The 14,384-nt window shown below is 45.3% G+C and overlaps 1 protein-coding gene across 3 annotated transcripts in view; it reads right to left on the bottom strand.

Moving 5' to 3' along the window:
- Window positions 1–971: 971 nt before the first annotated feature.
- Window positions 972–14,384, bottom strand: part of trpm3 (transient receptor potential cation channel, subfamily M, member 3) — a gene marked incomplete at both ends in the record, with an annotated part of 489,702 nt that continues 476,289 nt past the window's right edge. For all 3 annotated transcript variants that reach the window (XM_080739677.1, XM_080739678.1, XM_080739679.1), the window contains 5 exons: window positions 972–2,268; window positions 5,172–5,491; window positions 6,009–6,177; window positions 7,130–7,262; window positions 9,859–10,052. In XM_080739677.1, coding sequence (XP_080595803.1) covers window positions 972–2,268; window positions 5,172–5,491; window positions 6,009–6,177; window positions 7,130–7,262; window positions 9,859–10,052 — 2,113 coding nt within the window. The remainder of the gene's footprint in view (window positions 2,269–5,171; window positions 5,492–6,008; window positions 6,178–7,129; window positions 7,263–9,858; window positions 10,053–14,384) is intronic.

Here is a 14,384-nt window from a genome sequence, read left to right as displayed (position 1 = left end):
TAAAGGTGACAAACATGTTGAATGGGGAGTTAGTTTGCACTGTCCCATACTGTGTGTGTGTGTGTGTGTGTGTGTGTGTGTGTGTGTGTGTGTGTGTGTGTGTGTGTGTGTGTGTGTGTGTGTGTGTGTGTGTGTGTGTGCGCGCGCGCACACATGCATGTGTGTATGCGCACGTGTGTGTGTGTGTGGGCACAACGATTTCAAAGTTGTCAAAGTTTCCCCCACCCTATGAAAGAAAAACAACAGACATTATGAACCAATAAACACAGACTTCTGTTACAGCCCAGCCAATCAGAGGCCTACCTCTCTGTGGCGAAACCTGGCCCACCCATCCCATCTGACCACAAAACCATCCGTGAGGCCCACCCATCCTATCTGCCCACAAAACCAGTCTCTTGTGTTCCTGCTTGGATCAACGGAAGCAACTTCATATACACTAAGTTCCACTGGTGGAAAGTAACCAACTACATTTACTCAAGTATCAATTTTCCATTTCTCTCCTAACAATGTTAGTTACTAGTTAGGTCTACTTTGTAGATTTGGATTATTGTTACAAAGCAACATTTGTCATTATATTTATATTATATTAATGTTGTCCTATCATTAAAAATCTTTTATTTATTTAGGACCCCACTTGCAATACCCGCAGGGCCCACAGGTTGGGAATCACTGTTCTAGGGTGAAGTTGTCCGCTGAGTGTTGACGATGGCTTAACCTGCCCCTCCCCCTCTGATAACCCCGCCCCCCTCTGATAACCCCGCCCCCCTCTGGTAACCCCGCCCCCCTCTGATAACCGCCACAACGAGCCAGTACAGTGTGAACCTGGCCTCGTGATCGCCGCCTATGCGGGGCAACTTCACCCTTTTCTCTCTGTCACCTTTTGCCACCTTTGCCCCTCCACCATTGCCCCTCGTCCCCGGGTCCTTCTCAATGCGTTAAGTGAATCAGTGCGCCGGCCGACACCCTCGTTGTCACGTGTAGTTGTGTCTGTCGAAGCTGTGGAACGAGGACGGAGTCGCCAGCTTCCTCATGGACAGGCTGTCAGTCTTGGCCGCCTCGGGCCGGGCCCCGGATTTGCTCCTGAGGAAGGGGTTCCTGGCGGTGGCGGCCCCCTGCAGGCCCCGGCCGCCGGGCCCCCCGGGCCCCCGGTCTGCGGCCCCCGCGACCCCCCTCTCCATCCTCTCGGTCACCGACAGGCTCTTGCGGTGGTGCGGGGGGGCCAGGGTGAGGGACAGGTGGGAGTCGTCCGAGGAGCAGCTGTTGGCTCTCTCCAGTCTGGAGAAGGGGGAGAAGAGCGGGGCCGTCCCGCTGGGCCCCCCGCCGCCGCCGCCCCCTCCTCCTCCCAGGCTCCCGTGGCGCGTGGGCGTGACGGGGCCCCCCAGGACCAGGTCCTCGGGGTCCTCGGGGTCCGACTCCGTGTGGCTGAGCTCGGCCTCCCGCTCCGGGTAGGACTGTCCCTGCTGCGTGTCCAGCGACGACGGCAGGGGCGTCTTGTCGAAGGGGAAGGAGGTGGAGGCGACGCCGGGCGAGTGCGAGCGCTCGGCGGGCGGGTACGGCGCCGAGACGCAGCGCGTGTCGATGCAGTCCGTGATGCTGGTGTACTCGGCCGCCTTGACCTGCACGCCGGCCCCCAGCCCGCTGTAGCAGCAGGTCCGCGGCGTGAACACCAGGCTGTGCGACTTGACCAGGGGGCTCTGCGGCTCGTCCAGGAAGCCGCCGCCGCCGCCTCCTCCCCCCCCACCGCCGCAGCCGGTGGTGGAGAGGTAGCGGCTGCTCTTGGAGCGCTCCAGCATCCCCGCTGAGGCCGGCGGGGATGGGTCCAGGTCCCAGGAAGAAGGAGGTAGGGTGGTGGTGGTGGTGGCGTCCGAGAGGAGGTGCGCCGAGCACAGGGAGAGGTCGGCCGCCGCGCTGTCGCTGTCGAACAACATCGCGCAGCCCTCCGAGTGCCTGTCGCCCGGCCCGCCGGCGGCGCTCCCCTCCCGGCCTCCCGACAGTACGGCCTCCATGATCTCAGAGTGCAGGGAGGAGTCTCTGCGGAGGGGCGGGGCCCCGCGCCGGCAGAGAGGGTCCAGGAAGACCTCGGAGGCGACGGGCCCCGCCTCCTCGGTAGTGGAGACGTAGATGTCGATGCACGACGACGGCCGGTGCTGCTGGGAGACCGAGAGCGTCGCCAGGGGGAGGGGCTTAGACTCCTTGGGGGCGGCGCCGGAGGACACAGACTGCGAGCTGTTGGCCCGGTGGAGGCTGAGCGAGCGCTCCTTGAAGAACCTCGGAGGCACAAGGAGAATTACGTTTATTGCCACGTGACAGGCGTAAAGCAGGGGTCTTCAACGTTTTCAGGCCAAGGACCCCTTAGTTGAGAGAGAGATGAAGCAGGGACCCCCACAATATGTTCATAGATTCCATATAGTTTCATTGTTTGACAGCACAATCAATGGGGGAATTTTGGATTCATGTCAATTTGTGTGTTCAGATATTTAACCACTTGAACCGTCAAAACGTAATAAACTTGACCTTTCACTCTGTACTTTCCCCTCTATACCAAAGCTCTTTGCTATACATAGCCGATCTACAAGCTCACAACGCCTCACAGCGTGAGGCGTTGTGAGCTTGTAGATCTGCTATTTTTGGCAAAGGTTCTCTGAATATGGACGCTATGGTTCAAGTGGTTAATATAAAAAATGAGGAAAAAAAGGTTTCTATCACACAAAGATTTGGAGGAACCCCTGTAGTAACTCTGAGGACCCCCTAGGGGTCCCGGACCCCCTGTTGAAGACCCCTGGCGTAAAGGATAGGTCGTCTCCGTCGGCTTGAAACCTCATACGTCCAAAACTGTTACTTTTCAGGATTCAAATTCAAAAAATATTTTGTGTGACGCTGATAATAGTAGGGCATTCAGGGTTGGCAGAGGGAGAGTAGAGCCCAGGATCACAGCTTAGGCAATTGGCACCGGGTGAAAAAATGGGTTACAAAAATCGTGGGATAAAAATTTAGAGAAAAAAAGATAATAGTAGGGCATTCATTAAAAAAACGCAATATGGAGATAAGAGGTTTCAAGCCGACAGTAACGATATGTTGTGCTCCATCAGAAAAAAAAAAACAGGGGGACAGAGGGATAGGAGGGAAAAAGAAATGGGAAAGTAAAAGGTAAAGCTAAATCTGAGGTATGCACTTGCAACTATCGATTATTTTCTTAGTGATTATTCTGACAGTTACTTTTATTATTACCCTGATAATTGAGAGGCACATCTTTAAAATTTCAAATAGATTTTCTATAATTGACAATCCCGATCAGGCCTGGAATTTCACCATTTTAGGTGGCAAATCCACTTGGCCTTTGTCCACTTGTCCATTTCTTGAGGGCACAAAGGCCAAATGCCAGGGCAGGAAGGCCATCAAATAAGTCAAGATTGTAGTCCATTGAAATCAATTCATTGAATTTAAGGGTTAAGGATGATTTTACATTTAATATGTAGACTCTGCAGTGAAATAAATAAATTATGGTATTTACAATCTGATCCATGCTCAGCCCCCAATCATACTGTAGTTACTGGATTGGTTTTAAGATGGGGACACTGGAATTAAGAATTCAGAATCTCAGCAAAAGACACATGGTGTCTACATGACAAGAAAGAGTCACTGGTGTCTACATGACAAGAAAGAGTCACTGGTGTCTACACATTGAAAAGAAAGAGACAGAGGAGAAAGTGGTACAGTCAGCTGGGACATTAAGGCCACTGTGGCCTCAAGGCATGACATTTTGTTGAGGGGCACAAGGCCAAACTGCAGGGCAACAACGGCCATGGCCTCCCTGAAATTCCTGCCGTGATCCCGATTAACCACTCACTTCGTCATAATACTTTGTTGTACAACATTACCATCCGAAAATAGCTAAAACTTTAGTTCATGGTAATGCAGGGCATCAAGGCATCATTCAGGCATCCTGCATGAACTAACACTAGGGGTGTAACGATAGTATAAAAAACAAAAAAATCGATTTTAATTTGCAATGACCTATATCGTTTGCAAAAGCAAAATATTGTACCGTTTTGGTTTTGTATCGTATCATATCGTTTTAAAATGCGATAATCGGTATCGAATCGTTTTGCAATGCAAATAATTGATTGTATGGAAACTAAGTATTTGTGCCTTGTATTTGGCAATTTTAAGAGGGAAAATGAAAAAGAGGGGTCTAATTACCTTTCCATTCCATATAGTTACTCTTGGTTTATCGATTATCTTTAATGTGTGTAATCTCTGTGTTCATGTCAAGGTGGGTTTGTCCTTAAGGTATGTGTTGAAATATAATGTCCATGTATTTGCTAGATAATCACAGCATTTACTTCCATAATAATAGAGTTGTTACACGTTTTACACAGATTTAATCTCTTTGCTAAATAGTTATTATATCGATTTTACATCATTGAATCGAATCGTATCGTATCGCCATGAATTAGCCAGTATCGTCCATGTATCGTATTGTTAACCATGTATTGTGATGCGTATCATATTGCTGTTAAAATGTATCGTTACACCCCTAACTAACACCATACTTGGTGGAACCAGAGCATGTGAGTTTATGAATCGCTGTGTGAGGATTCGTTCCTTCTGAGACTGATATGATTCCATAGTCGCACCCTTATGTTGACAACTATAGTATAGGCCTACACAGTGAATACATGAAAGGTCGACCTAAAACAAAGTCGACCCAAACTCGTTTCCCAACGGGTCTGTGGCCTTAAGCTAGATGCAGAATAGACCGAAATCTAATTTTTGCTTCTGGGGGTCCCTGGAACAAAATATTCTGCGATAGGGGTCCATCCGTGGAACAAAATATTTTGAGATGGGGGTCCGCAGCCAAAAACACATTTTGGGGGTCCTTAACCACTGATGGGCACATTCTAAAAATGTCTTCTAAATCCTAACAGTTTTCCTGAAAAAACGTATGATTCTATCATTGTTTCTCAAACTTTGTCATGTCAAGGACCCCCAATAATGATATGTATTTTGCCACGGACCCCCATCGCAAAATATTTTGTTCCAGGGACCCCCAGAAGCAAAGATTAGATTTTTGTCTATTCTGCATCTAGCTTAAGGCCACAGACCCGTTGGGAAACGAGTTTGGGTCGACATTGTTTTAGGTCGGCTTTTCCTGTTACCTACACAGTTACCTCTCGGCCCGATCGGCTCCGCTCGCGGCCCGCTCGCTGCCGCGGCCTCCCCCTCCTCCTCCTCCTCCTCCGTGGTAGAAGGAGTGGCTCCTGGTCCTGGTGGCCAGCATGCCGGTGGGGGAGGGCGGGGACATGGAGCCTCCCTCGGCGGCCGCCGCCTCCAGGGCCTCGTGCAGCCGGTAGGCGTTGCTGCCCTCGGCGCTGTTGAAGCTGCTCTGCCGCAGGATGTAGGCGGCCGCCGCCGCGCCGCCGTCGGGGCACTCGGCCTGCCGCAGGACGTACGCCGAGTCGGTGCAGTCGGACGAGGTGCGCGACCGCACCTGTTGTGGACATTTAAGAACGTTATTGTAGGACGGATGTTTTTCCTGACTTATCTGTATTTTCTGACTTTAAAAAAAGAAATTGGTGAACTACTCCTTTCCCACTAATGCCTCTTTATTAGGGAATAATTTAACCCAGAATATTTAACCCAATTTCCAAGACTATATAACAATAATTCAGCTCAATACCGAGTCCTATGCGCAATGCCCAAAGACAGGTAATGTATGCAAGTGGTTATCAACCTTTTCATGCCGTGACCCCTGAAATAATCATATTTGAACTGGGAACCCCGGCACCCTGACGAGCAATAAGAGTTGAGGAATTTTGTATAACACTTTCCCTCTAATATTTGACAATTTGGCCAATGTTTAATTTGTCATTTCAGAGGTATTAATTTTTTCCAGGACCTTCCAGGACCCTTGATCAATTTCAAAACTTTTCCAGTACCGGAAAAATATTTGTCTAATTTCAAAATATTTCCAGGCATTTCATGACCGTGGGAACCCTGTCCATCACCTTGTTGACCTCGCCGCGCTCCACGCCCGTCACACGCTCCAGCGCCACGGCGATGCGGCCGATCAGCTCCTCCATCTGGGCCAGGCGGACGTCCACCGTCTGCAGCGAGGCCTTCATGAAGTGCTCCCTCTCGTTCACCTCCTCCAGACGCATGGCCATGTTCTCCACCCTGGGAGAGAGGAGAGAGGAGGAGAGCAGTGGCGTCAGTTCAGCAAAAGCTAGGGTATGGCAAAGATGGGAGTCCTCATGGAAAAGAGGCATTACATTTTGTATAACATGGTTCTATTGTGAAAATAGCAGATCTACATGCTCACAACGCCTCGCAGCACGAGGCGTTGTGAGCATGTAGATCGGCTATTTTCACAATGTCTGAAAAAAACACCCACAAATTTTGTCAGTTTTTTACACAGGTTTCTACAGTTTCTTGGGCTGGATATGGCAGCCTGGAATTGTTGTTCAAGTGCAGCTAAACTTAGCATGTTAGTAAACGTGCCACATGAATTGCACCTGTGCAGCTGACCTACAGAACCTGGGAATTTACCATTTTGTCAAGATGGGGAGAATACAAGTGTGGAGAATATAATTAGAATGCCATGTTAAAGTGACCATTTTGTTAAACTAGCTTCCTCCTCTGGACACCCATAGGATTGACCGGAGTGAAAACACAGGCCAGTTGGGAGAGGGTCGACGAAAGCTATAAAGAAGGTCAATGGAGAAATTTCTGGCACTCTAGCACCCCTTGTGGCCGGATGGCACTGTATGAGTTAAGCTACTAATATAGACTGACAGAATTAAAGCAGTTCATGTTTGGAATTGTAACAGCTGAAATCAATAATATATTCAGTATTCCGATATTAACCTGCAGGCCGCATTAAGTGAAGATGGGGGCCGCATGTGGCCCCCGGGCCGCCAGTTGCCCATGTATGTTTTAGACTAAAATAGCAAGACATTGAGATAGGCCATTATACTAAAAGGGGTGGGGACAGCATGATCCTTTTCTATTAGGATATAGGCGATTCTACCAGAGGTGGCCAGTGTCACGAAGAGCTGATTTAGGCAACAATATACATTTAATTCCTCAAAAAATGACTTCAGTCACTATTTCTTTGAGAAGGTGGTACCTTTCAGAGGTGACTCTGATCCTCTCGTCGTTGGAGGAGTTGAAGCGGTCGTCCTTCTCCCTGAAGTACTCCTCTATGCACTGCTCCTCGAAGTCATGCACCTTCTTCAGCTCGTCCTCCGTGATGAAGAGCTCTGCATGCAGCGCAGAAAGAGACCACACACAATCACTGCAAGCTCAAAACACATAATGCTTCGTGAAGCGTTTTCACACTTGGACCATTGTGATCAGTATGTGTTGTGGTGGAATTCAGATCAATAATCATGAGAAACAGAGGAGACAAGACAATTATATTAGGTAGTGGTGGTGGTCAAGTTTATGTAACATGATATCATGGACAGAAATACAGTTAACACTCTGGGCAGTGGTAAAAGAGTTCTGCCTAGAAGAATGGTCAAACACTAGAGTTATACTGTATGGCTTCAATGCCTCTGGAACGAGCTGTACCATAACAAGATAGGCTTTACCAAAACAATAGTTACTGAGGCCCACTGAAGGCCTCTCTACTCCTAACTATTAGGTATTAGTATTATCATAAAGACCTAGATATTAATATAATCAATGAACACATGATCTACTCTATAACGTCACACATAATCAATCATGATAAACTCTAATCTACGACAGTGTCAATATATTTAACACTGTCCCTGAGCAAGACACTTCACCGCTAGTCTATCCTCAGCAAGGAGTCCATTGCGCAGTGTGATTGACAGATTAGGGACAAATTAGTGCTTAAATCTGTTGTAGCTCCACGCACCTCCCCACTTCCGTTTCGTTTTCAACATCGCGCACATTTATCCTCATATAATTAAAAATCATCTAAGCATTAGCTTGCTGTTTAGCGGAAATGACATTTAAGGTCAAATATATTTTCACGAACGGAATTGCCAGCTTCCATTACCCGCCGTTCAGGAGTTGTAGTTCCAGACTGTACAGTATATATAGCATTCGGAGATTGTGGAATAGTTGTCTGGCTACACAAGACTATACAAAATCCAACGCCTACATTTCCCATGAACGCGGCTAGTAGGGAACATTGATTTCAAATCCGGAAGTGTAGTTCCCGACTTTTTCCCAACTAGATTTTCTCCGGAAACAGCCTATATCAAAAATAACAACCGGGAAATAGCGCCATCTAGCGGCATGACTTCAGGACTTCAGTGGTCTATTTTGATCAATCTAAGAATCAGGGGCGTCAATTGACCGATCGCTATGCCCCTCCTAAAGCCGTCCTTGTCCAATGCCAAGTTAGCAACAGGTTACTAACGCAGCTGACTTGGCAAGCTGCCATGGCGGCGCGCATCGGTGTCTGGCTGCTAGATAGAGGTGGGATTTATGGTTCTTTGAAGTGAACCGGATCTCTGAGATCCGTTCCTTTCAAAGAGCCGTTCAAAAGACTGGCTCATTTTAGTTACTGGTTACTTTGTAGATTTTGATTATGATTGTAAATCACTTCCACCCATATAGGCCTATACATTTTGGCCAATACATTTCTGTCATTTGAAAATAGGTGATCTACAAGCTCACAATGTGTCACGTTGCGATGCATTGTGAGCTTGTAGATCGGCTATTTGCAAATGATTTTTCTACATTTTACTCATTGGAAAACCTGTGAAACAGGACATTCTGCATAATGAGTACGTTCTAATATTGGTACTTTAAGTACATTTTGAAACCAATACTATTTTACTTTTACTCTAGTACATTAATAACATTCCAAACTTGATTGCAGTATTGATATGTTTACCTAAGTAAAGACATGTAGTACTTTTCCCACCACTGTTCATTAGAAAGGAACGGCTCCCTACTGTGAACCGAATCATATCGTTCATTTCAAAGAGTCGTTCAACAGACTCGATTCGTTCCCGAACGTCCCACCCACTCGCTTCCGTGTCACAAACACTGAAACAAAAACAGAACGGATTGCACTGACCTAGACAAACCCACGGGAATAATTTAGGAGCACTTCATGAGAAAATATAACTGGTAACACTTGTGTACTGTATGTTAATCTGACTTTAGTATAGGCTATTGTTTTCTTCCTGGACGTGCGTTTGTTTGTGGCAGGTTAGTCTGCAGCTGGGTGCTATTGCTGCACGCCGCCATGGCAGCTTGCCAAGGCACCCGCCTTAGTAACCTGTCGCTAAACGTGGCATTGGGCAAGCACGGCTTTAGGAGGGGCATAGCGATCGGTCAATTGGGTATGGCACGGGTATGCAGCTGCCATACCCTGGGTCCAGGGAGGAAAATAAAAGTTACTTTTAAATATAAATCCATGAATGTCTCTTTGTCTATCTGCGCTGGTTATTATGTTGTTAAATTACAGTAAAATAACTACAAATTTAAAAATTTAACATAATTGTCACTTTAACAAGGTATTATAATTATATTCTCCACACTTGTATACTACCCAGCTTAACAAAATGGTATATTTCCAGGTAACGCAGGTCAGCTGCACAGGTGAAATGCATTATTGTAAATTGTGGCACGTTTACTAACATGCCAAGTTCAGCTGCATTTGAAAACCCATTCCAGGCTGCCATATCCAGCCCAAGAAACCGTAGAAACCTGTGTTTTTTTCAGACATTGCTATTTTCACAAAATGTAATGCCTATTTTCCATGACGACTCCCATCTTTGCCATACCCTAGCTTTTGCTGAACTGACGCCACTGCTAAGAATCCCAGATTGGTGCGTTACAGGTGCTATCATCTCATCTGTCACTCACTCAGTCCGTAGTCGCGCTCGTCGTCGTCGTGCTTGCGCCAGCGGCAGCACAGGTGCTTGAGGACCATGGTCATGTGACTGAAGATGATGAGGGGGGGAGGAAGCACCGGCCGCTCGTGGAAGGTCATGATCAGCTGGTAGCGCTGGAACTTCCACACCTGGTTGGAGATGGACTTCACCTCGAAGAACGTGTTGCTGTGGAGGTACGTTATATTATTACAACCACTTCAACCCTATATTGTTGACCGGCGTCCCTCAGGGCTCTATACTAGTACTGTACATTTTCCCTTTTCTTTTAACGTGGGGAAAGCTCTCGCAGCGTGTCGCGAGCTTGTCGATCTGCTCATTTCCGTGAAAGCTTCCCCACTATACGGATGCTGGGATTTAAGTGGTAAAAAATAGTTACACATTTAGGCCTAATAAAATACATTAAAGGCCCGCTGACACGCCCCGAAATTATAATAGGTACAGTAGGTCAAGTGGTCTCTCTGAAAACGGTCTGAAATAGTCTGAAACTCATGTCACAGTGTAATCTGCCCCTCTCCCCCCAACAACAGCTGACCAGTACATTAAGTAGTCTAAGTATAGTCAATTAATTTGATTGGCTTATAATTGCCATTCACACAAGGACATCATAAACATATTAACTAATATTTTAGGATTACTTTTTAAAGTGACAGTACCCCTTTAGATGACAGTCCTACTTTAAGTAAATGAGTAATTAATTAAAATGTATTCTTCACTGTGTCAGTATGTTCATAGTAATGATCTTTGTGGATTGTATGTTATATGATAATCTGTGTATTTTAAGTTAGGATCTTGAAGGATTCATTGTTATGTTCATGCGCTATCACTGTATCAGATGTTGTGTCATGCCCAGACAAATCTGTAGTATCACAGGAGCAGAAGTCACACTGGCAGATTTTAATGAAACATCGTTGCAATAAATGATTCATCTTGACTCAGGAGTGAATACATGTGTTAATGGGAGTATGTATGTAACATACCGGCGTTGTCGGGCGGAAACCTCGTATCTCCAAGTATCAAATGTATACGTTCTTTTGCAAAGTAAAGCCCTGCTTCATCATACAAGGCCGTTGCACAAAAGTAGTGAAAACAGCAGATCTACAAGCACACAACGCCTCGCGGTGCGAGGCGTTGTGTGCTTGTAGATTGGCTGTTTTCACTAGTTTAAATCATTTTAAATGATAAATGCAAAACGAACAGTTCTGGACATACAAGGTTTTCACCCGACAACGACGATACATTGTAAAGTGCTGTGGATAAAGCCACCATAGACATGCAATCCATTCACCATGTATCATCACAAATAACATATGAACTCATCCGTTGGCTATAATCTCTCTCAATTTGCATTTCTCCATAATTACCCTGTCATAATGTGAAGATGATCAAGGAGGAGAGATGATCATCTCTGCCGGAACAGATTTCACACAAAGCGAGTCCAGATAATGACACATCATATTATCATGATAAAGTACAACGCAAACACATTATGTGTGTATAAAGCGCCTCTAGCCTCGTAGGACCGTCTCGAATGTGGAGTAATTGAGTGTTGTTGTTGATGTTGTTCCTATCTGAATCAACACTTCAGATTGTAATACACATGCATTTAGGAGTGGATATTGGCAAGAATCTCGCGATGCAACACGTATCACGATACTTGGGTCACGATGCAATAGTATCACGATATATTGCGAATCTTTGCGATACGATACTATTGCGATACTATTGTGATACTATTACGATATATCAGCTTTCAAAGCTGAAGGCGCTGCTTTAATGTTGTTGTTTTCGTTGTTCGCAGCGATGGGAAGGGGGAGTAGCTACAGCGACATCTAGAGGCAGCGGAGTGTCAAGACCGGACTTCTACCATTGGTTCCTATGCATGGGAACATATTTAAATGTCCTCAAAGTATCGCGATACTACGGCCTGCAGTATCGATACAGTATTGGCAAATAAACTGTTGCGATGTATTGCCATATCAATTATATTGCCACCCCAATTGGTTCCCAACCTTTTTTCTAAGCTTAGAAACCGGCACACGCATAAACATACACGAGCACACACAAAGTGTTTTCCCCCCCAACAATTTTAACCAGTTCTTAAGCCCTATACTGGTATGACGAATAGAAAAATAAATAGTCGCTCTACAAGCTCACAGCTTGTAGAAAAATTAAAACCAACATCTTGCTTGTTCAAAATCTTAAGACTATAATCTCTAAAACAGACAAGACAGCTAGGCCTCATCACCCCTGAGGATGGGAACCACTGGTATATTGTGTTATTGTTTAACCCATTTAGGCCTAGAATTATTGAATGCTTTAACCAGTGAAAAATAGCAGATATACAAGCTCACAACGCGCCACCGAGTGCCGCGCTGCGAGCTTGTAGATCTGCTATTTTTGGAAAAGTTGTGAAAATGTGTGCAAATCTTTGAATATAATTATGTATTTTCAAAGCGAATGTTTGTAACTCAAATTTTGCTTCTGGGTGGTCCCTGGAACTAGATATTTTGAGATGGGGGTACGTGGCCAAATAAATATCATTTTGGGGGTCCTTCACATGAAAAGGTTTGAAAACCACTGACACAGTAGTCTCTCAAGAACAGACTAACTGAGCTCCAGTTCAAGTGAAAAGGACCTTTTCTTTGACGATGGCTGGCCAGATTGCTGACATAGAAACATAGATTTTTTCAAAAAACCTTAGATGGATTCAAAAGGCACTTACAGAATTGGGTCAAAATTATAATTTTCACAATTTTTCAAAAATAGCAGATCTACAAGCTCGCAGCGCGGCACTCGGTGCCGTGTTGTGAGCTTGTATATCTGCTGTTTTTCAATAGTTAAAGCATAAAATAATGATACACAATACTGTGTACCCGTTCTAAATGGGTTTTAAAACAAACACATATTAGACGGAGAAGGTGTCAGTAGAGAATGCATGGTGATGTTTGGCTCCAGGGCAGTTGTGTGAGCGCAAGATGGAGGGGCAGAGAGCAACAGCTTCTGTAAAGGCAGTTTCCTGAAACATTTACACTGTAGGCATGGAACAAACACTAATAGAATGTTGAATTATAGAGATATACAAGGTTGATATCGCCGACACTCCGATAGTGACGATATTAAGAGAAGAAAATGGAAATAAAAGATCTGAGAGGAAAGTGAGAAAAGACAGAGAAGGTACTGTAGGTTCTTCCCTACCGAAGGCCTTAAAGAGGTGGTGCCATAGTTTTGTACTTTTTCTGTTTTTCATGTGTCTAGGAGGTTGAAAGTACATCATTTGGACCCCCTGGTGTGGTTTTTATGAGCAATTATGTATTCTCTTGGTATTTGTTTGTTTTCTCTTGGAGGCTGCCACCTTGTGGTCAAAAGTGTCAGTTAAAAAACACAGATACTTTTACATCACAGAATCAACTCCTCCCCTAATTACCATTCACCCAACACTGTGGGGTGTGGCTAACTTCAGCTGGGCCACCACCCACCATGACATCCATGCATACTTAATGAACTGGGGGTGTGGCCACATAAAAACCCAATTTTAACTCTTTCTGTATACTTTTTGGGAAAAAATCTTCCTCCTAGTATAATCATAATACCTGATAATCATGTTTTAGAGGGGGGGAAAACATGGCACCACCTCTTTAAAGGAATGTAAATACATGCCTTCCTTTAAAACCGCTCTGAAAAGACACTTACAGGCGGCTGCTACTCATAACTTGTAAACTTATCCTAACCTTCCCTCCCCCTGACCTTTCTATTTGTATAGGATGTACCATTTATTTTTTTGCATTGTGTCTTCACAACAAAAAGAAGGTTTCAAGAAGGTTCTCAATTTAAATAAGTCTAGTGCTTACTTGAGCTCATCCTTTAAGTTGACCTTGTAACAGTGAACTGTACTGTCATGAAACTGTACCTTTTCCTATGCAAACTTCTCATAAATTCTTAAATCAGTCAATCAATCAAAGATTGTGTGCCATACCTGAACACAATGGAACAAACTCAATACTCATTAACAAACCTTTTTAGATTTTACATTTTCTCCCATCTCTTTGCTACGGCGAACCCCATATTTTACTACAGAAAGTTGGGTTTTACCTCCATATAATTTTAGAGCACTGAGTAGGATTGAGATCCGGAGAAATCGGAGGAACCGGATCCAACAATGAGGAACCAGGAATCGGTTCCATCACATTTGGTACCGCTATCAACATGAGCGAATAGCGAGCGTTACAACAACCCCCTGGAGCGCGGAGTGCGATTTCTCCTTGCTCGTATGCGCTGTAAGGGTCTATTTGGAACGCCTCGGAACCGTTAAGGAATTGTTAATGCACCGGAATCGTTTAATTCAGGGGTCTTCAACGTTTTCAGGCCAAGGACCCCTTAGTTGAGAGAGAGAGATGAAGCAGGGACCCCCAGTACCTTTTCATAATGTAGATTCCATATAGTTTCAGTATTTAACCACTTGAACCGTCAATACTTAATAAACTTGACCTTTCACTCTGT

Source organism: Nannobrachium achirus (assembly GCF_963921795.1).
Source record: "Nannobrachium achirus genome assembly, chromosome: 12".
Classification (NCBI taxonomy): Eukaryota; Metazoa; Chordata; class Actinopteri; order Myctophiformes; family Myctophidae; genus Nannobrachium; species Nannobrachium achirus.
The sequence above is the reverse complement of the archived record's forward strand: the minus strand, read 5'-3'. Positions and strand labels throughout refer to the sequence as shown.